The following is a 23292-nucleotide window of genomic DNA, read 5'->3' on the forward strand; positions in this document are numbered from 1 at the left end:
CTCCTGCCTTTAATCTAATGAGTCGGCTCTTCGCATCAGGTGGCCAAAGTATTGGAGTTTCAGCTTCAGCATGAGTCCTTCCAATGAATATTCAGGACTGATTTCCTTTAGGATTGACCAGTTGATCTTGCAGTCCAAGGGACTCTCAAGAGTCTTCTCTACCACCACAGTTCAAAAGCATCAATTCTTCAATGCTCAGTCTTCTATACGGTCCAACTCTCACATCCATACATGACTACTGAAAAAACCTTAGCTTTGACTATAGGGACCTTTGTCAGCAAAGTAATGTCAACAGGTGATCAAAACTGAGTTTTCTGTTCTCTTCCTGCTCTTGTGCATCCTTTCCTCTGAGGCAGGAGTTCCCTGTGCAAGAACCAGATCTGACTGCCACCCTCTCATCCCCAAAAGTTCTTGGTTCTGAATGCAGTGGAGAACCAAGTCCAAGTGAAGCCTAGAATTCAAGGTCGTCCACTACTGTAACTCTAACCACATGCCCTTCTGAGCTTCATTTCTTACCACGTCACTGACAACAGCGGACGGTCCAGACCCCCAAACTGCACTCTAACCCTGTGTGCACCATATACTTTCTTTACCACCTAGTAAACTTCCACTATAACGTTGAGGCTCAGCTTACAGGGTTTTTGGCTCCTAAGGAGAATTAACCATCAACTTCTGTGCCTCCATGGCACTTTTCTTATAGCTCTATTAAGTCACCTTGTAATATAGTAGTTTTTATGTTAGTCATTAAACTTTAGTCCATGGTCTAGAAGAATGAACAGTATCTCATTCATTTGTTGGCCTGTCATCCATCCATCCATTATTCTGGCCAGCATTTTGAGACCATCACTCTTAGGATTCCCTCCAGTGTTAATATCCTATGACTCTGAATATTATTTAATTTCTATATAGAGAGAAAACAGTGTAAATTACAGGTTAAGTCCTATATCATTCATGTCATGGTCATTCTTAAATTTCCAGTGCTGCAAAATAACCTAGCAGGTGCTCCATAAATGTACTGATTGGACAAATGAGTTAATTCCTAGAAATTGATGGTGGGCTGACTTGTGGAAAACAAATCTTGCTTTTCTTGACTTTTAGAAAATTATTTACTTAAAGTCACTGCACTTGTACTGAACTTCTGCAGCAGCTGAAAGTACTCAACTGCCACAGAGAGTTCTGAGTTCTTTCTATTACGTGTGCTGTTCTCTGCTCCACAACGTACTTCGTGAGCACACACTGGCACACGCAGGGCAGCGAGGTACTGGCAGAAGCAGGCAAGCCGTCCTACGGAAGCCGTCGTGTCTGCAGCCTGGGGCTGTCTGTGCTGGGACCCAGGACGACACTCACCTGTCCTGACTAGGCCACGTACTAGTGGTACCACCCGGGTTTACATTTTTAACTTCCAACTTTGCCACTCCCTTCCTTCTCCAATACTTCATAGTCCTTTTCCCAACTTCTCTTCTGCCTGTGCATATGACCCCGCTGTCACCTACATTCCAATCCTATAAACCAGAAAACACAGATGAACGAGTAACTGGTAAACAGTCTCCTCAGTTAGAGCCAATACCCTGAACATTTTCAAACTTTCCATGAAGGACCACAGTAGATACCAACCAGGATGTTATCCATGTTCTTTTTAAATGATTAAAAACCGGCTTAAATGACAATCACTATGACAATACAAACACCCATGTTTGCTTTAAAGTCTTTATTATCCTGAATATAAAAGACAGAAGTCCTCTAGGATATAACAGAGTTTTTTATGTGGAAACATTATTTTTTTACAAGTGAAAAAATAAATACCTCTTGGAATAAAGGCTTATATGCTAATATGTGCCATAAAAAAGTAGAGTTTTAATATTTGACAAAATGTCTGTGCAAAGAAACAAATGCATAAACACATTACTGCTACATTAAGGCAATATGGAAAGTATACTCAGAAATCTCAGTAAAGTGACAGTGTAGGTTTCTAGCTTTAACGTAGCTAGTATTGCACCCAGTGAGGTCATCTAGGTTTCCCAACATCCTAGAAAACCCACAAGCTGACCAGCGTCCAAAATTCCCAAGTGGGAGTGGAAAAACATGATTAAGAATACAGAAACAAACAAACAAACCCGAAACCCCTCTATAACATAGAGGGACAACAAAAAGTTAATACTTAAGCATTTACTACCAAAAAAGAAGAAAAGCATCCAATATCTAGGACATCTATGACAAGGCTGTAAAAGGCTGGATGGATCAAGCAAAAGCAGCCCCACTGGGTGAAGCTGGAGCAGGGTGCATGGGAGAACTCACGAACCGCCCCCTTTGTATGCCACGAAGCTTCGTCTCAGCGAGCAATGCTCTCCCTTCCAAGGAACATGCGCTCCCTTTTCAATCTTAAAATAAAACGTTCCCCCAACTCAAGAGGCCCAAGGAGTGCCAACTACTACATAGAAATCGTCTAACTAAACTGGTAGCATTTTATCACTGAAAGGCTCGGGGACGTGGTAAGAAGAAGGGAGGAGGAAGGGATAGGAAACCATCCATGTGGAGTGATCTCTTTTCCACTGGCCAGACTGGTTTAAATCTGACAACTTTGTTGCCCACTTTAAAAACAAAAGTCCCCGAATCAATTTTTAAATCTGCTTGCCTCCCAATCATTTTGAACAAGTTAGAAAAAACAGAAATGACATTAAAACGATGACTATCTCTTTAAGAAAAATTTTCCTATTAAAAATGTCCGGAGCTCCGTGACCCGTACAAAAAGAACCAAGTAAATCCTTAAAACAAATTCTTACAAAATTGGCTGCAGGTAGGAAACTTACCTTGGGATATGTTAAGGAGATTTAAAACATCATTTTCTAAAAGGTACCCACTTTAGGGTTAGGCTGCCACTTAACAGATGTCAAAGATTTTTCCTGATTCCTTACTTGATCATAAAAAGAAGGAAGTCCAAGGAATGTGTCTGGGTCCCAGAGCTCCTCCTGGTCGCCACCCAGCAGGTGCTGATTCTACACATGGTACATTTTGGCGGTGAGGAGTAGTTATATTCTTTCTATTCTTCCTTGTTGGTTTTTTTTCCCTATACGTTGCATGGCAGATGGGTGTTGGAGTATTTTTTCTCTCCACAATCTATCTTTTTTTAGCTTATACTAGTGCAGTTCATGGAGACACGGCATGTCCTGTAAGTGCACAGCAGATCAGATCACAGTCAGGTTGAGAAGACTGGTGTGCGTTGGCAGGTAGACGTGCTGGATGTGGTCCACCCGTGATCTGCAGACGGGACACGACTGGAAAAGAAGCCGGCACTACAGGTTAGGACACCTTCACGGATCTGTGTCTTCAGTGTTTACCTGTGGTACCTGTTACAGTGCATTTTCTAAATACGCTGTGGTTACAATTATTTCTAGCTCTTCCCTGGGAGAGATCTTTGCTTTCTGACCAGTTTGTAAGTTTGCACTTGACAAAGGATTAAAAATAAAGATGATAATACACATATACATGGAATATTACCCAGCCATTAAAAAGAATGAAATAATGCCATATGCAGCAACATGCTGGAGAAGGCAATGGCACCCGACTCCAGTACTCTTGCCTGGAAAATCCCATGGACAGAGGAGCCTGGTGGGCTGCAGTCCACGGGGTCGCTAAGAGTCAGACATGACTGAGTGATTTCCCTTTCACTTTTCACTTTCATGCATTGCACAAGGAAATGGCAACCCACTCCAATGTTCTTGCCTGGAGAATCCCAGGGATGGGGGAGCCTGGTGGGCTTCCGTCTATGGGGTCGCACAGAGTCGGACACGACTGAAGCAACTTAGCAGCAGCAGCAGCAGCAACATGCATGGGCCTAGAGATTGTTATATAAAGTAAGTCAAGCAGAGAAGGAGAAATATTGTATGACACCACCTATGAAAGTGAAAGTGTGGTTGCTCAGTCATGTCCGACTCTCTGCGACCCATGGACTGTAGCTCACCAGGGCTCTTCTGTCCATGGAATTCTCTAGGCAAGAATACTGGAGTGGGTTGCCATTCCCTTCTCCAGGGGATCTTCCTGGCTCAGGGATCGAACCTGGGTCTCCTGCATTGCAGATGGATTCTTTACCATCTGAGCCACAAGGGAAGCCTGACATCCTTTACAGGTAAAATCTTAAAAGAAATGATACAAATGAACTTACTTAAAACAGAAAGAGACAGACTTCGACAATGAACTTATGACTGCCAGGGGGAAAAATGGGGAGCAGGGATAGTCAGGGAATTTCAGATGGACATGTACACACTGTTATATTTTAAATGGATAGCCAACAAGGACCTCCTGTATAGCACAGGGAACTCAGTTCAATGTTGTGCAGCAGCCTGCATGGGAGGTGAGTTTGGGGGAAAAGGATACATGTCTATGTATAGCTGAGTCCCTACACTGTTCACCTCAAACGATCACATTATTAATTAGCTATACCCCAACACAAAATAAGAAGTTTTAAAAGTAAATAAAACTAAAGATTATGAAAAAGTATAAACTGAAGGAAATTAATCAGGTTTTCAGTCAGACCCTAAACATGGCACAGTGAGTAAAGTGATTACTCACAGTCTTTTGCTGTGAGATGAGGCTGTAGTCCCCATGTGGGGTGACTATGAAGCCTCAGGCAGGGATGCAGGAGACCCAGAGACCATTCCAGAGACTGTGTCCTTGGCTAGTTGGCTTGGGCAACATCACTGGGCAGATGCCACGTGGCCAGGGAGCATGGTTGCTCCAGTCACAGGACAGTCACACCCCGCCACCCCAGGGCTGGCCTTTCAGCAAGCAGATCCCCTGCTCAATCACAGGGGGGGCCTTGGGTGTGAGGGTCAGACTATGTGGACAGCAAAAGGCAAATTCATGACCACTCCTGGGGAAAGAGTGTGTTGCACAGTCTAAGGAAGAATGCAGGCATCCTCTTGGCTCATGTGTAGCCCTAAAAGCAGCTTCTTAAGGACCAGAAGTTATTTAGGACTAATTTTACATAAAACCACAGCAACATGTAGCTAACAGTTCTGCGGGATGAAAACAAACTGAAAAAATTATTGTAAAAGGAAATGCAAGGTGCAAGAAAGGAAAACCTACTATGTAAGCGGTACTTTTATTTTGAGTACAAACTTTAAAAGTAGTTTGACTTGCTAACTGAGAGCCAATCCAAGGGGACCTGAGAGGCACAGTTGGTAATAAAAGGAAATGAATCATAAATAATCAGGCAACAACCTACTGTGAGTTAACTATCACCCAAAACTCTAAGAATTCTTCCACAAATAAGAAGTAAAAGACACCGTCCTCCTAAGTGTCAGGAAGCAGAGAAAACATGAAACAGAAAAGAAGGAGTTCAGCCTTCTTTTGGGAGATCTTGTTGGGAGATCCAGCCCAGCAGGCCTGGATCCCAGTACCCAGCTCAGCCAACCAACTAGATGTCTTACCATGTAAATCTGATCCTCATTTCCAGGACTGGAAAGAAGCCTGTGGTTCAGTAATTACATTGTCGAGAAGAGTGTGCTGATCTATACTGTTTCCTAAGGGCCACACCTTCCTAGTCACCAAGTACAAAGACCTTCCCCAGGTGGACATGGACATTCTCCATCAGTGCCTCCACAAGTCAGCACCTGGGCTGTGGCAGCCAGCTAAGCAGCAGCCCCTCACCCGGAGCCATGTGGACCCTCACCTGGAACCAGGCAGCCCCCTCACCTGTAACCAGGTAGACCCTCACCTGGAGCTGGGCGGCGCAGCCCTCGCAGCACACAGTGTGGCCACAGGGGCAGAAGGCCGAGTTGATCTCGCCCTCGCAGCAGAGCACGCACAGCATGGCCTCCTTGAGTTTACGCAGCTTCTCCTGGAGGGCGCGGGTCTGCTGGCAGCCGAGGCCCTCACAGCTGCTGCAGCTGGTGCTGCTCTCTGAGGACTTCAGGGGAGAGTTCGGGGGGCTGGGGTCGCTTCTGGGCAGGAGGTCCACCACACCCGCGTTATATAGAGCCCGCCTGGCGTGGTCATACGCCTCCTTGGAGGTTCTTTTAATATCGAAGACATACTTCTTGCCCAGGTTGATGTTTTCATTCAGAAAGAGAGAAGCCAAGTGGCCCTTCAGGTCTCGGCTGTACTGCATCATGACGGCACTGGTCACCGTGTCACACCTACGGACAGAGACGCACACCCACCTCAGTGCTAACAGGCCTGGGTGGCCCCATGAGCCGGACCTTAAATGCTGCAGTGAACAGGGAGGCTCATGTTGGCAGATATTTAACATTCTTGTCTGCATGCTTGAAAATAAATCCTTCCAGTCTCATGTGTGTTAAGCATCTCAATGATGCCACCTCTATGCTTCTCAAATGTCTCCTGAGTAAGGATCTCTGGTCGGGCAGCGGTGAAAACAGAGGGCACCTCTACCTCCAGGGACAGTAGCTACAGTGGAAAGCAGCTTATGGCGAGAAAAGGGACGTTTTTCTTTGTAACCTTGGATTTATGCTAAAAATTTCTACAAATGTTCCATTCTGCTTCACAATGTGTCTATTTTAACAAAAAATAGTTCGGTTGCCCGCCAATTACATTTTGTAGCTTTTGATTTTCCAAATATTTGAGTCAAATCACAATGCTAAAGCACCCTCAGAAATGAGGGAATCAATATGGTTATCCAGGGATCCTCATTACACACTGAGGACTCAGGGCAGCTACTCTCCCAGGGAGGAAAAACAACTTGGGTCATTCTGCAGGGTAAGGGCAAAAACAGTGGCTGAACAAGCCCTCACTCAGTTACCCCGGTCGGGGGGTGGGGGTGGTGGGGGTGGTGAGGAAATGGGCTAAGAGATGAGCAGTGGGGCGAGTCCGTGCAAATCACACTCACATCCTCCACGCCACATGCACACGTGCTGAAGGAAAAGCAGGACAACGTTGAGAAGGACCGCTGCTAGGGCAGAAATGAAGGGCTCACAAATAGCCAATTTCTTAAACTCTGTACATGGTTCACTGACACAATGATCCCAGGAACTGTAGGAGGCTTGCTGTCACCTGGAAACCTCAACCCTGAGGCAGACACGGGGGTCATGGAGCACAGCGGGGTACATGCCTGTAAAACGCGTGTGTCTCTGTGATGGCCCGGTAGAGCCCACTGGCTGCCCTGGTGCTGATCATCTTGAACAAGAGCACGATGCTGTTCCCAGACTCCTTGGTGACGGTCAGGTACACGTTCTTCCCTGACTGGGTGGCCATCTGCACCACGGGGTAAGCAATCCTGAAAGGGGGAGGAAAAGCGTGGGCTCAGGGGAGCTCCACCACTGCGCAGGCACCTAGTCAGGTTCCCATGTGCCGTGGTCCAGCTGCAAAACCAGATGCTCAAATAAGACCATCAGATAAGCACTCTGCTCGCAAGTTATAAAGGTCCGTTGAAAAGCGCTTGGGGTACGTGAAGAGGAGCACTGGAGTGAGTTTTGGGGAACTGTGTGTAGGTGAAATGAGATTTTTATAGCCGTGAGTGACATTTGAGAAATATTAACTCTGCCACATGAGTACACTTAAGCCTGCATTTAAAAAAATAATGGAATGCTTATCAAGGCCTGAATAAAATTAATGTACCTACCCCAAATGAAACATGTTATCCCTAAAGGATGACTGTCTAGTAAAGCCCTCTCCACTTCCTATTTTCATGATCAGAGCTACAAGAGTATATACACACTTAGGTCTAAACAAATTTAAGACTTGGGATACCTATTAATTGGGCTGAAGTCATCTTTACAAATGGAGATTCCTTCAGGTCCAACCCCGATGAGGAGCTTCTGCCCCTCGCTGTCCCTCACAGAATGCCATTCAATGCCGTAGTTTTCCATTGCCGACACAATCTGCAACACTTGGTATTCGGCCGAAGCCTGGCTGGTCCCCTCCAACTCCTTATGCTTTGCCACGATGCTGTAAGACACCAAAAGGCCAGAGTGTACAAAGAGGTTAACTGATGCAGTTTTCAGAGAGAAATCTATTATTTCCACTAGTGAATTAGATTGACACTGTCATTTATGAATCATAAAAACTTAAAGCTATATATTATTGATGTTTCATCTATTTAGCAAACTTATTGTAAAATACTTTTAAGACACTGTTCAAGATCTCAACTATTAAATATTTAGTAGAAAAAAACTACTGGGGATGCCAGATGAGAATGAATTAAAAAAACAACAGAAAATCTCTAAAAATATATGTAAGAAATTTATACCTAGGAATGTCTCATGCGTTTGTCTAGGTTTACTTTCTGTTTCATTATAATATAGCATTATATGGGATTGATTAGGTCATTTGCAACTGAAATATGCAAGATTTATTTTATCTATTGAGGTGGAACAGCCTCCAATATAGTCCTTAAAGAACCCCACCCCCTGGTATCCATGCCCCTGTATAACTTCCTTGAGTATAGGCTGGATTAATGACCTGCTTCTAATGAACAGATTATGGCAGAAGGGATGGGCTGTCACTCAATATTGAGATTAATTTATAAAGACTCCATCTTGGGTGTTCGCTCTTGCTCTGGCCAGATTGCCTGTCCTGGGGGAAGCTAGTCACCATGTTATCAAACAGCCTCTGGAAAGAGGCCTATGTGGTGAGGGCACAGGCCAGGCAACAACAAGCCACCTGAGCCCAGCTGGAAGCGGATCCTTCCCTCAGCTGAGCCCTCAGATGAGGCTGAACCCCACGGGCAGCTTGACTGCAGCCTCCTGAGAGATCCGAAGCCAGAGAACCCAGGCAGGCCATGGCCGGTACTCCTGACCCAGAGAACTGTGAGATGACGTTTCCTGTTTGAAGCCACTAAGTTTTGGAGGTCAACTCATTAGCCATGAATAGATAATTAAAACACCTATGTTAGGTCTCTTGATTTAATCCTTTCTGGAATGAAGGAAAAGTCAACATATCTGATAGACTTTCTAAGAGACTTACATTCTTAAAAGGCCAGAGACTTTATAATTTCCGTTATACAGCATTTTGTATAAGGGCATTTATTTGTGTGGATTATATCTTGTGTTTATAAGTTTCTCAAAGAAAAGGATAAGAATCTTTTGAAAACAGTTGGTTAGAGTGGGCAATGGTTTAGTCTCAACCTCACAAATTACCTGTATCTATCATAGTTTGATGTTTCTCCTGGAGATTCTTATAAATCTGCTAGATCCATGACAACACACAGGAGCCTGAAGTGAGGCCTCACCTGTTCAAGGTGGCACTAGAGAGCTCCTTGGCACACAGCTCCTCATAGCTGTACTTGGCTGTGTTCTGGTTGTAGTCCCCAAACTTGGTCTGGGCCAGGAGGGCACTGAGTTCCACTGCCTGCTCTGGGGAACACTGGAGGTGGCCTGCCAGGAGGGCTTCCTTGATATGCAAGAAAAAGATATGTCTGCAAAGCAATGGGAGAATGAGGTTATGCCGGGGGACTAACATGGTTATCAGACCCACTGCATGGCAATTCCATAATCCCTTTTAAGTAAGGAAAACAGAGCAGGGTAGAAAGCTACCTGGGAAATGCTTACACTTACAGACCTTTTATTAAAATCATGAGGAGTAAGAAAAAATAAGTCTAAGGATTACATACACACATAATAATTATATACACGTTTCTGCATTATACATTTCAAAAGAAATGATCTTAATCAGAAAAACTTTATCTTGATGTGTAATTGATATCTGATTCAAATGACACTCAAATCTCTCGTTTTCACCCTAACTTCTCTGCTAAGGATCATACTCAAATGTGCAAGAGCTTAGAGATTTCTCCGCTAGATGTTCTTCAGTATCCCAATTTCACCTTGTTCGGAGCCAAACTATCTTCCTCCCCAAACCCACTTTTCTCCCAGTGGAAACCAGCGACTGATTTGCTATTTTTACGGCACACTCAATTTTGATTCTTCATTTTCTTTCTGTCTAATTTCTGTCCCTGAAAGTTCTTTTAAATCCAGTTCCGTTTTCCCCGCTTTCACTTCCTCTGTCCTGCTGTAGCTCTCAGCCGTCAGAGAATTCACAATGTCCCCTAAGCTGATCTCTCTTCTAGACTCTGCGTGAATCCACCTTCCAAGCTGCTTGCTTCTGATACAGACTTGCCATTCCTCTGCTCAGAATCCTTCAAGACATCCCCTTTGTTTGCCAAGGAAGCACACTGTCAGCATGAACCCAGACTTCTCAACGTCTTGCCCCAGATTTCCAGCCATATCAGGTGGCACTAGTGATAAAGAACACACTTGCCAACGCAGGAGACATCAAAGACGTGGGTTCGATTCCTGGGTCGGGAAGATCCCATGGAGGAGGGCATGGCAATCCACTCCCGTATTCTTGCCTGGGGAGTCCACGGACAGAGGAGCCTGGCAGGCTACAGTCCGTAGGGTCGCAGAGAGTCAGACAGAATTGAAGCGACTGAGCAAACACACGTGCACTCCTGTCATTCCCTCCAGCCACTATGCCCCAGGAAAGAGACAAGTTTTTTTTTCTGGAAAAACCAAGCACATTCACACTCCCACGTCTCTGGTCTTGCTGTTCCCTCTGTCCTGAAGGCCACTCTTCCTATCCCCTCATCGGATACCCTTTTGTCTAATTCACACACAGACCATTTAGCTGCATGTGAACTGACTCTCTAAGTGTGTCTAACATCAGAGAGTTCTGTAAATGTACATAAAACTACACACTGCCTGCCCATCCTAGTTTCATTCCATCTGACCCTGTCCTAATTGTACACAACACTGCATTCCACATTTACCAAAAAGTAAGTGAAATTTAGAATCCTTGAAAACTTCAGATGTTGTTACCTGATAATTTGTATTGCCCAAGACTCTGAACAGAGTGCTTAAACTGTCACAGACAGATTGGCCAGGGTTATGAAATTTGCCTCTGGCAAATGCAGAAGTATAACTTTCCCTGATGATTCAATACATCCTCTCAAACATGCTGAAATGCCACACTACTCCCTCAATTAACAAATGAATTGTGATCATCATTGTAAAGCTCTGAACAGGGCTCCTAAACTCAGCTTCCCCCTCCAGCTGGATACCCTTATTCGAGTCCTCAAGTCACTTTTATTTATGTTAGTCTTGTGTCTGACATCCAGGTAGAAGGGATAATGAGAACAATGCAAGAAAAGGAGGTAGGAGAACCTGAGGCTAGAAAAAACAAGAAGGGGCACTGCTAAGTGTCTCAAAACTTTGGGCTGACAAGAGCCATTAATCCTCCTTTAAAAAAATGCTTAAATTCAACATTTTGTGCCTTCTACAACGATAAAGAAATGTTTAAAATTATCAGACTCTGCCAAACACTGCAGTGTTTTTTTTTTTTTTTTCATTCAAAGCCCCTTACTGTGATGAAGAAATCACAGTAAGAATGCATAATAATAGCACTGAGAGACGATAAGCATGGTTTTTATTAAACCAAACATCTGCTTGTCTTTAAAGTATTTCTGACATACTGCTAAACTGAGAAGGGGGTCCCTACTGGGGGAAAGAAATGACTACAAAAATAACTTGTTCTAAAATATCCAAAGACTGAGATCTAGCAGCCCCATAAAACCTTGGTGTTGCGACACTGCTTCAGTCCCCAGAAGGCTTTTTAGACAACCATTCGGTAAACTTCATCTTGGTTTATGTACCCCTGTCTCTGCAGTCATCAGAGGACATGCTAGCAGCAAACAAAAATCTCAGTATATGCTTACATTAAACAAGAAAGCATGTGCTGAAAGATTTTCAAGGGTATCACCCAAACTAAGTCTTCTCGATTTAATCACTGCTTATGGAGAAGGCAATGGCACCCCACTCCAGTACTCTTGCCTGGAAAATCCCATGGACAGAGGAGCCTGGTAGGACACAGTCCATGGGTTCGAGAGGAGTCGGACACGACTGAGCGACTTCACTTTCACTTTTCACTTTCATGCATTGGAGAAGGAAATGGCAACCCACTCCAGTGTTCTTGCCTGGAGAATCCCAGGGATGGGGGAGCCTGGTGGGCTGCCATCTATGGGGTTGCACAGAGTTGGACACGACTGAAGTGACTTAGCAGTATGTGAAAGTGTCTTTTAACTGATTTCCTAGGTATTAAGTTAGAGACTAGTATAGCTGGCAAAAGAGGTTCAAAATCAATCTAATTTCTTTTTCTAAACTATCCATGCCAACTCCTAGACAGACAGCTGCCAAAATCAAAGGCAGAGAAGCAATAACAAAATATTAACAGGTGGCCAGCGGCCTGAGAGTAACACTGATCCTTTCTCGGCATGTGAGTTGGAATTTTTAAAAAGGGGGTGCAGGCCAATAGCCTTTTCTATATACTCCACATTCTAGGCTGTACTGCAACTGCTACCCTCTTAAGTACAAAAATCCCCCTCTTTACAGAAACTTTCTGGTAGGGCGCTTCCTGCATTTTGCCATTTCATGGCTATCAAGCAACCTTTTCAAGTCAACAAGTCTGTCATGCATTGTCTCTGTGCCAAGCCCTATGCTGGAGTTCTGGGGTTCCAGGGTGAACATATGTGATAGTTCCTCTTTTGATGGAACTTACAGCCTTTTGGTGTGAAGGAAAGTATCCTATCAAAATAACTGGCTGCAAACTGGCACTTAGGTGACAAGTTTATGCTCTCCAGAAGAGCACGTGAAGCAGCGATAGCAAAGGTCACAGTGGCGGCAGGCTGTCAGCAGACTTTCTTTAATGTGCTCTTCCCAGACGGAGGATGACAGGGCGTGCAGAACCATTGCCAGCAAGGAATCCAGGGATGGCTCAATAGTTAGGGGTGGTTCTGAGTCAAGTATTTTCTTCTATTTTCCCTTGAACTATCTGGCCTGTAACTGACTGGCTCATGGATTTCACCCTCTCCCTTTTTGTAGGCTGGGTTAACCGTTACCAATAGTATCAAAATAAGTAGATGTATTCAAAGAAGTCAGACCTGCAGTGAATTGCTTTTTTTTTTTTAACTAAAGATCAAAAGTGATTGGCATATCTAATTCAATTTAGGCTACATGCTAGAAGCATAAACAGAAAGAAAGCCTTTGAAAAAACTCATGTCTTAAGCAAATGTCTATGAATATATCTTAACAGACAAGCTCATTTTCTAAACATTCCTTTGGCTGCACCTTGAAATTCTTGATTTTTCCAGTTTTACTCAGTTACTAAGAAATTGGATACTTTCAGCATAGGATGGGGCTTGGAAGCCCAAAGTGAAAAGTTACTAGCTAACTCATATCTCTGTATTCATGAATTCACACTTACTGCAGCATTAGAGAAGATTAAAAAAAAAAGAAAATAGGAATAAATATGAGGATATATATTTTAATTTAAAAAAAGAGCCACACATCCTTAATACGTTTTGTTTAGAAATATGTACTTGGAATTTCCTCTATTTTTAAAATGAATTCCTTTCCACAATTTTAAGCCATAAAATTAGGTCTTTTATCTTTTAAGAACTGTAATCAGAATGCTCTCCTCTAAACCCTGCCTTGTCTCATAAAGAAATCATCTAATAATCAAAGCAGAATTTTCTGCAAACCAATCGGGAGTTGTGGATCTGCTCATCACGGACAGTTACTCTCTATTACTGCCCTCCAGTTACCTTGCCGGTTATGTAATTTTGAAAAGCTTTTCACGACACAAATATAAGACAACTATATCCACACTCACTATTAAACTCCAAATGAAGTAACCAACTAAAACATCTCTCAAATGGCTCAAAGTGAAAGTGTTAGTTGCTCAGTCATATCCGACTCTCTGCAGATATGGACTGTAGCCCACCAGGCTCCTCTGTCCATAGAATTCTCCAGGCAAGAATACTGGAGTGGGTTGCCATTCCCTTCTCCAGTGGATATTCCAGACCCAGAGACCGAACTCAGGTCTCCTGCATTGCATGCAAATTACTAAATAGTTATTTTTTAAAACTCTCCGGTCCCAATAACTGAAGTGAATTTCTCCCCAAGAGACTGACTGAACCTGGCTCTCCATTTTAACAGCTGGTTAGTCCCTCGCAGAGTGAGACACCCACTGAGGTCACCTGAACGCGTGCCTCAGTTCAATGAGTCATTAAACCACAAGCTCTAACTGCCAGGTTATATTTAAAAATTATCAAACCACAACAGAACTGCTATACGTTTGTTTTGTATCTTAAACTCCAGAGCAACAAAAATCAGTTCAAGATGGATCCAGGCCTAAATATAAAAGCCAAAACGGTAATAGTTTTAGAACAAAACACAGGAGAGTATCTTCATGACTTGGAGACAGGCAAAGGTTTTTCAGGATGCAGTCAGCAAAAATCATAAAAGAAAAAAGTGCATAAGTGAAACTTAACCAAAATTAAAAACTTCTTCCAGTCAAAATGCATTAAAAAAAAAAAAAAGACCAGGCAAATCACAGGAAAAAAGTACACTTATAAAACAAATATCTGACAAAAAACTGGTATATACAAAGAATGTGTGCCGCTCAAAATAAAGGCAACAACTAAAGTAAAAATGGGCAAATGACCCGAACAGGTATTTCACAAAAGATATTTGAAAGGCCAATAAGCCGATGAGAAAGCGTTATTAATCAATAGAGATGTAGAAATTAAAACCACAGTGTGCTAGCACTGCAAACCCAGCAGAAGGCTGGCAGGAATGTGGAGGAACTGGCCCCCTGTACACTACTGACAGGAGCACAGAATGGTACAAGCGTTTCTGGAAAAGGTCTGGCAGTTACTTATAAGTTAAACAATTACCTCCTCTATGACCCAGCTATTTCAATCTTATTTACTCAAGAGAAATGAAAACACATGTCTACAAAAAAAGACTTGTGCTTGAATGTTTATAGCAGCTTTCTTCATGACAGCTGGAAAACAGATATTCATCAATGGAGCATGGATAAACAAACAGCAGTACATAATACAATGGAATACTATTCAGCAATAAACAGCAACAAGTCACTAATGTATACAACAAGACGATGGGTCTCAAAAAATTTATGATGAACAAAAGGAGCCAGACACAAAAGAATACCTGTGTGATTCCACCGACAAGAGGTAGAACAGGTTGTAACTAATTTATGTTGGAAAAACATACAACCTGGTTGTGGAGTGGGGTGGGTGGAGGTAGGGAAGGAGAGTAGAGAATGACTGCAGAAGGTCATGAGGGAACTTTCTGGAGTGATGGTAATAGTCTAAATCTTAATAAGGGTTTTAAACAGGTACATCTATTTGCCAAAACTAAGTGAAATATTACAATTTATGCATTTCATCATATGTAAATTTTATATCAAAAGAAAAAAAGAACTGTAGGCAAAGACTGAGTTCTAGTTAATGATATGCATAGTGAAGTATTTAGGGGGATATGTACTTACAACTTACTTTGAAAGGCATAAAAAAAGATACACTGATAGATGGGTAGAGGGGCCAATAAGTAGATAAATATGCAATCAAACAAGAATGTTAAACTGTTAATAGCAGAATCTAGGTGTTTTTGGTGTTCAATCTAAAAATCTTCAACTTATCTGTACATTTGAAAATCTTTATAGTAAGAGATTGAGAACATAATACTAGTAAAAACCCCTTAGGGTCAAGGTTCAGAATTCAAATGAGGAGCCATAACTAAAATGAACCATCAAATCTAACACATTTCATGGAAAGTTTGCAACTGAGAAACCTGTCACAGCCAGTAATTACCAAGTCAGGTCTCTATTCAGGCTTAAGGAAATCTTTCTCAAAGCCCAAAATGTAAAATGGGAATCCCTGATAAATTTGTTTCCTCCTCAGGCTCCAAAGCAGTTAAATGGTAAGGAGGGTACAGGTGTGAGAAATTCGTAACTTCAAATTGATTACAACTCACTCCAGAAAAATACCTGGAAGCATAAAATCTCACTTCTAAAAGGTATGATTACTCACTCACTGGAGATAGCTGTCCCTGGGCAAATAACAATCCAGGCAATCGCAGAGTTTAAGAGTGTCAACTACAATCTCTTTCTCAGCAATCTAGATTAGAGGCCTGGAATCAGGGACACAACTCAGAATAAATATACCTGGAACCTAATCCCACACTGGTCACCCTGGTCTCACTCTCAATGCCCTCTAAATAGTCAGAGTTTATTTATAATGACATTCAAAATGAAAAGTTCATTTGGGCTACAAATCAATTTCTCAATGTTCTCTGATATTTTATATGTATATATAAGTATCAGAAGTTCAAAAAAGACTGAAGGTGCCCGGGTGGGCATCCTGTGGCTAAAATAAACATAAAACCACACAAACATCCCATATTCTGAGCAGAAAGACTTAAATTAGAATTCAGAAATGTAATTAATACTTTCTTTGAAATAATATACATGTCTGTTTTTAACCTTTTTTACTTTCCTGGGGCCTATGTTATATTTGGGCATATCAAAAAAAAAAAAAAAAAAGAATGTGTTGTTCCACTCTTAGACATGTAGTTGATATAAAAAACATAATATTCCTGCAATGCATCCTATGGAATTTACCCATCCTGAATCACACAAAGGTAAGTTCTGTAATCAACATTTACCCTCATGACAATGTTTTATAAGATTCTCAACATGATTACAGGCATGGGCTAGGGTCAACCTGATTCAGCTGTGGACTGATTTGAGATTATCACCTCATCTCTGCCTATAGTTTACATCTGGTATTTGCTTTGTGGGTTTCAGTGATGCCATCGTTCCTGAACTTTCACATGTCTAAATGATTTTTGTTGGGAGATGGGGAAAAACTGAATTTAATAAGTACCAAGGACCTACAAATTGGCTCAAATTAGATAAAGCCGGCCTGCAGCTTGAAAACTATCTGAACGTCATAAAAGGCCCAGGTGGGCGGTAGTTCATCCTTGATAAGAACAAATAGCCACAATGAACAAACGGCTCTGAATGGAGTAGAGGGGGCGAAGGAAGGCAGCCAGCAAACAGAAGAATGCCAAGCACCGAGCAAACTATTAACCAAGAAGAACCTCTAGAAAACGTTTTTTTAATGGTGAGATTTCTTTTAGATTATCTCAAACGTTTCAGGTTATAGAAGCAAACTGGCAAAACATGTCAACATCTACAAGAAAATCTGTATTATCAGTATCAGTTAACCCCATTTTTACTGACTTCCAAGTTCTTAATTCATTGATTCAGCAAATATTTACACACCAGGTACTTGTTAGACTCTGGGGATACATGGTTGATCAGCTCCTTCTTAATGGAATTTAGATAATTAGAGTAGCTGATGATAAGCAAACGGTCACAAAAGTAAATGAGTGCTACACATTCGTTAAATGTTGTAAAGGAAAGCGGCATGATACATTCGGAGAGTTCAGTCTCCTAAGTGGGCCTGCTGCTGCTAAGTCACTTCAGTCGTGTCCGACTCTCTGCGACCCCATAGACAGCAGCCCACCAGGCTTCCCGTCCCTGGGATTCTCCAGGCAAGAACACTGGAGTGGGTTGCCATTTCCTTCTCCAATGCATGAAAGTGAAAAGTGAAAGTGAAGTCGCTCAGTTGTGTCCGACTCTGTGCGACCCCATGGACTGTGTCCTACCAGGCTCCTCTGTCCATGGGATTTTCCAGGCAAGAGTACTGGAGTGGGGTGCCATTGCCTTCTCCGAAGCGGGCCTAGAGAAGGCTTTTCCAAGGAGTGATGAATGAGCTGGGGCCTGCAATCACACTCATCACTGCTCACAACTTTAAGACCCTAATGGGATGCGACATTCAGGATTACAGCATTTCCAGGAACATGTACTTCAGTACTCACAGAGTGCTTGTATTAGGATTGTTCTCTGGGATAAAGGATTCAGGTGTTGGTGAATCCTAACTAATAAGGGTGCCCTCTAGCAAAGAACACAGAGCTCTGCTAAAATGTGGCAAAATCAGGAGAAACAGAAAGCTTTTATTGGCAGTAGATGGTATAAATACCTACGATCCCTGAAGATGTAGCATATAATTCTCTAACCTCTGGTTTTGAAAATGTTGACAAAATCTGGTCTAAATTGCTGTGAATAACCAAGAGCCTCTGAAACGTAAGAATTTCAAAGATCACTGGGATTTCAGATCCACTTTCAGAATATATTAGTCTCACGTTTTGTTTTAATCCACAGCATGGCAAACATCTGCTGAAAATACCTGCTGTCTTCCTCTCTGAAATGTTCCAGCTGAGTCTAAACAAACCTCTCCGGTTACTTTCCAGAATTCCTCATTCAAGAGCAAACAAAATAGTCTGGGTAAAGAATCAAATCTAAAATTAGGCCACATCAGAAACCAGACTAACTCTATCTCCCTATCTAAGCAGACACTGGAAATGTTTTTTCTATCTTCAGAGAAATGTTATCTAGAAAAAAAGCATTAGAAAAGTGATATGAAGAGAAACAGAAGCCAAGAAAAAAAAATCGGCTAGAAGGGATCTTAAAGAAACTCTTTTCAGGGTTTTCAGCAGGGCTCAAGTCTTAGAAGGCTGTTTACACTGGTGGTTGGTGGCTGAGCTGAACCTAGAACGCAGGGCTTCCGTGTGGCCCCTAGGACTCTGCTATTAGACAGGCCTTCCCGCCTGTCATCTAGCAGCCTCCCTAATTTGATGCAAACTAATGTATGAAGTGCCCCCAGTTAGGCCAGCTCTACTGTAAGCAGGCTGCTTTAATTGTCCACGGAGGACAGCTTGGCCAGGATATTTCAGCACCATTTAATAAACTGTCCAGACACTTTCAGTATACTAAGTGTACCCTCATGACTTGACTGGGAGATGCTAAAATATCACCTCTCATAACTGGACTGGCAGAGCTGAGCTTACTCACTATGTAAATAGATCTATTTTACTTCCATGGCATTTTATATCAATATTTTATAACAAATGATTGAACATCAAAAACATTAATCACCAGCTTTATCATGTTAACATTAAGGGAAGTAAGTGTTCCTGTTCTGTAGTATCTGGCATATAAACACAATGCTAATTGTAGCAAAACTGGGCCCAGCACAACTTATGTTCCTAATGAAAAGATATAAAGCTAATTATAAATCACTTTATCTATTTATTAAAGCTGAATGCTATATACACTTTAGGTGGCATTTTCTTAAAATTCTGTTACTTCAGACAACCCCACAGAAAAGTAAAACACCAATATTTTAAAAATCAAAAGTTTAGATCACCTGAATTTTTTGGTATGATTTCAAATGGAATGAAAATCAATTAAAATTACCGAGTCTAACCAGGTATGTGCATTCTTTGAGTGCTGTTAGGCTTGAATCTCAAGAGTCAAAGTCACTGAGTCAATAAAGTAGGAAATTTGATTCCAATTCTAACTCATAAAATGTATTTCTTGCATGAATAAAATGGATTTGATAATAGTTATTAACTGTATTATAAGAAAGCACAGGTAAAGAATGTCTGGTAGCAAACTGTAAAATCTGTAAGCATTTATAATACAAATGCACATGTTATACAGTTATGACTGCTACCATTTAATGATGTATTTAGTCCAAGCTTCTGCAGATTAAAAAAATAAATTTGTCATCAAAATAGATTTGTAAATGGAGACCCTGAAATAACTGCAAAATCAGGATAAAACTAAACAATGAAAATTCCAAGAGGTTGTGTTTTATATATACACACATATTTTTTTCTTACTCAATTGCAAGTTATCAAACTGAACTGCAAAGTAGAAGCATTCACAAATCAGCTTTAAGTTAAAAAAGCAATAACACAACCTATCCTGATGTCATACAGACAGCTAAGACATTCTTAAACATGGAATTACTTGAATATTTTGCAAGACATTTTTAGAAGCACTAAGAATTCAATATAGTAGCTTCTCTCAGATACAAAATTGAACATTTCCCTCACCCTTTAAAGCTCCATAACAAGGCAAAGCAGAGATTACAAACTCAAATAAACAGTATTTCAAAATATGTGTCTAGCCATCCTCTGGTAAACGACCAAAAAAATAAAATGACATGCTAAAAAATGCTGAAGAATATGGCTCACTCATCATTACTCAAAACTGTCACACTCACATTTTTTATGGTCGTGGCAAATTTCTAAGCCAAAGTAGGAAAACACTAAAACTAAGATCCAAAGATCCAAAGTTTGCTGTGTTTAAAAGTAGTCATTTTCCTTTTTTTTAAGTAAATACACCACTATATAAGATTTAGGTCTCTTGCATTTCAGCAATAAATATTAAACACCAGTTTCCTAGCTTAGTTCATCCTTGAGAAAAGTATTACGTCTAGTCCAGGGGAGAATCCATTTTCTGTTTGAAAAAGGAAACCGCACACTCTGATTGTCTCGCACTACTGGTAGCTTTCTAGAAGCAGAGAGAGAAATTTAGCAGTCTAAACTCAACAATCACGTGTAATGTATTTGTGGGGTAGCATGTTACTACTGGCGTTAGACGAGTTTTCTTAACTGCATTTGTAAGAAACTGAACAACTCAAAAAATTCGGAAAGAGCTCTTTGCTACAGACTGTAATCTGACACTAGGCTGAAGAAGTTGACCAAGTTTAAGTAACCCAAGAGGAACTGTTTCCTGCTTTCTGTTAGAACAGTCTGCAATGACCTATAGTAACACTGCTGAGGCAGAGGTTACTATCGGGCAGTAGATGCTGTTATCAGGAAGTCAGTTGGGTCTTTCTTCTTTCTTTTTAAAAGTTTTTTGAGCTGTGGTGCTGATCTCAAATGTTTGTAAGAATTCATCCCTGCTCTCCCACTGTTTACAATGACAAGAAAAATACCGCAAGAGCTGGAAAATGTACCCCTGGCCAACTATGCTGCTCTCTTTTCACCTCAACAAAATAACTGTGCTATGGAAAACTTGTAAGTTATGAACCACCTCTGTATCAAAACAAACGTGCCTTGAGCATCTCCAGGAAGGTGCAGTGGTTCTCCCTAAAGGGAATCAAAGGTCTATTTGACACTGGTTTATTTTAGCATCATTTTACCTAGTCTGCTCCTGTAAGATGAGGTGAGGCTCCACGAAGAACTTGACTCTCAGTTTAAGCCGGTAAGGGGCAAGCCCATCCATCTGCTGGGAGATCCGGTTTCTCAGATTTAGCCATAAACTTTCACCTTTGCTACCCGTAAACTGCAGTCCAAAATAATCAACTTCTATAATTCCCAATCTCCTGCACACCTAAAACAAAAATGAATGCAGCATAGATAAGCAAGCGGTCCATGTGGTCAAAGCAAACCAAGACTCCATCGAAGATTCTTGCATATGTTTTTTTAAAAAAACACAAAGTTCAACAACGGTCTTACAATTCCCGTTGTAGGCTGTAAGAACAAAGTTCTAAGGCTCCAGTGATGCTAAACCGCTAGTCGTGGTACAGAGGCAGGCACAAAAGGAGTTCTCAAAATGCAGCCTTCCAGAAAGCCTGAGGAGGGGAATCCACGGGGTATTTTCCTTCTTATTCCAATCACTGGAATTCCCTCCACCAGCACAATCTGCACAGCTGATTTGGCAGATTATCTGGACAATTTTAACCATCTGGGTTCCAAAAAAATAAACACACTGAGGAAACACGCCACAAGTGTCCACTAAGCTTTACAGAAGGCTTTCCAAACATCTCAGGTCGAGGGGGGTTGAAGGCACAGCGTTTCACTTGAGAGCAAATCCTGCCGTCTGCCACACCACTAGGCGCTGTTTGGAACGGTTTTTCACTCCCGAGGAAACGCGCGTGCTGACAGACAACCAAGGAGTTTATGACCCAAACCCACCGTCCCCAGCGAATCGGGAGAGGCAGGGCGGTGAACCGTCCGCTTGAGAAGCAGTGAGAGGCAAGGGGCCCGGCTTGTCTGCCCAGCAACCTGAGGGACCTGCGACCGCCTCCGGCCACCTCATCCCGGGACGCAGGTGGCGCCGCCGGGCCCCGCGGGGACGACAGGCAGCCTCGTGCACACACCACCTGCAGCAGGTGTGCCGGGCCGCTTTCTTCCGGCAAAGTGCCGGGCTGGGGGACCGGGTGGCAGGCCCGGGCCCGTCTTCCGCGCCCCCGCCCCACCCCCACCAACGGGCCCCCCCCGCGCGCGCCAGGAAGGGGGCCGCGCGCCCTTACGGCCTCGGGAAGGAGGGGGCGCAGGCCGGGCGCCCGAGGCGCACTCCCCACCGCCGCCGTCGCCGCCCGCACCACCGCGAGGCACCCCCTGACCCCGGCCTCAGGGGGCCGGCAGGGGCCCCCGGTCCTCACCTGGTTGAGGCAGTCCTCGCCGTTGGCTTTCGCCTCCACCTCCACCTCCATCAGCACTGCGTCCGGCCTCGTCACATAGCACAGCATGGCTGGGGCCGCCGCTGCTGCCACAGCCGCCTCGTCTTTGGTGTGCGCGGGGCTCAGACCCAGCTCCGGGATCGGCGAGGCTGGCTCCCGGGAGACGGCAGCCCTGCAGACCCCTGCCCTACGCCCCGCAGCCGCCGCGCCCCGCGCACCAACCACCCCCCCCCCGCCTCGCCAGCCCGCGCGTCAGCCGGCTTCCCGGGTCCCGCGGCGGCGCCGCACTCCAGCAGCCCGACTGCCTGCGCCGCGACCGGGACTCCTCAGATATAACGGCCCCGCCCCACTCAGCTGGGCCCCCCCCGCCAATCACGGCGGCCCCGCCCCTCCGCCGCCGCCCGGCCAGCCAATAGCGGCGCCCGCTCGACCGCCGCCCGCCCTCCCAGCGCCGGCGGAGTGTCCCCCCGGCCCCGACGCCGGCCGCCCCGGAGGTGGCAGCTCCCAGGCGCCGGAACGCTGTGGAGAGGAGGGAGGCCTCGGAGCGCAGCCGCTGCGTCTGCCCGCTGGGCGACGCTGCTCCGAGTCCGCGACCGCCTGCAGCTCCTGAGCCTTTCTGACGGGCTTGAATTTACAGTGATTAATCGTCTGCAAGCTGCTGCTATTCTTTAGAAGCCTTGGGTCGCTCCAATAGCACGTTTCTGGGGTGAAGGCAGAGCAGCTCCAAAGCTTGAAAAAACTCTTGTCTCTGGGGTTTGCCACAGTGACTGGTTGGAAGGCAGAATTCTTGTTCATTATTTTAGATCTCGTCGTTGAAAAAAAAAAAAAACCCCAAAATCTGAGTATAAAAGTTTGTGCAGTTGTTCTTCAATAAGGCAGGGAGTTTCTCCTCTAGTGCTTTCTCTATGAACCCTCTCCGAAGGCTTCTGTTTACCCGTTGTGCTGAATCAAAACACTGGTAGGGCACTAAGGCCCTCTCTCAGGTTGCCCATCCTTGTCTCATGCCCTGTCTCATTTGTTCATTAAACATTAATTGAGCACCTGCTCCAGTGCCAGCCTTTTCTCTCAGACAACCAGGTGTTATCCTCAACTTCAGGGTAAGGGACTCATCTCAGAACCTCCATGGAAGCTATTAATAATTAAAAGTCTCCAACTCTTCC

The 23292-nt window shown here is 43.6% G+C and overlaps 1 protein-coding gene across 1 annotated transcript; it reads right to left on the minus strand.

Moving 5' to 3' along the window:
- Nucleotides 1–1693: 1693 nt before the first annotated feature.
- Nucleotides 1694–22439, minus strand: MYLIP (myosin regulatory light chain interacting protein). Its single transcript, XM_086370199.1, has 7 exons — nucleotides 22115–22439; nucleotides 20870–21060; nucleotides 9182–9367; nucleotides 7702–7899; nucleotides 7064–7228; nucleotides 5714–6134; nucleotides 1694–3272 (listed from the first exon to the last, which is right to left on the minus strand). Exons 1-7 carry the CDS (start codon nucleotides 22199–22201, stop codon nucleotides 3183–3185), a joined length of 1338 nt encoding a protein of 445 aa, XP_086226325.1. The 5' UTR covers nucleotides 22202–22439; the 3' UTR covers nucleotides 1694–3182.
- Nucleotides 22440–23292: the final 853 nt, after the last annotated feature.

This window comes from Bos grunniens, chromosome 23, assembly GCF_055505025.1.
Source record: "Bos grunniens cultivar Pamir isolate PY7600 chromosome 23, Bosgru_T2T1.0, whole genome shotgun sequence".
Lineage (NCBI taxonomy): Eukaryota > Metazoa > Chordata > Mammalia > Artiodactyla > Bovidae > Bos > Bos grunniens.

What these genes read in the sequence shown, in the direction of transcription:
- MYLIP (XM_086370199.1), bottom strand. Translation starts at nt 22,201, where the DNA reads ATGCTGTGCTATGTGACGAGGCCGGACGCAGTGCTGATGGAGGTGGAG. An exon ending in GAGACACACGCGTTTTACAG is followed by an intron (nt 6,135 to 7,063) that starts GCATGTACCCCG and finishes CTCTGTCCGTAG; the next exon opens with GTGTGACACGGTGACCAGTG. An exon ending in GCTGCGCCGCCCAGCTCCAG is followed by an intron (nt 3,273 to 5,713) that starts GTGAGGGTCTAC and finishes CTTCTTTTCCAG; the next exon opens with TCGTGTCCCGTCTGCAGATC.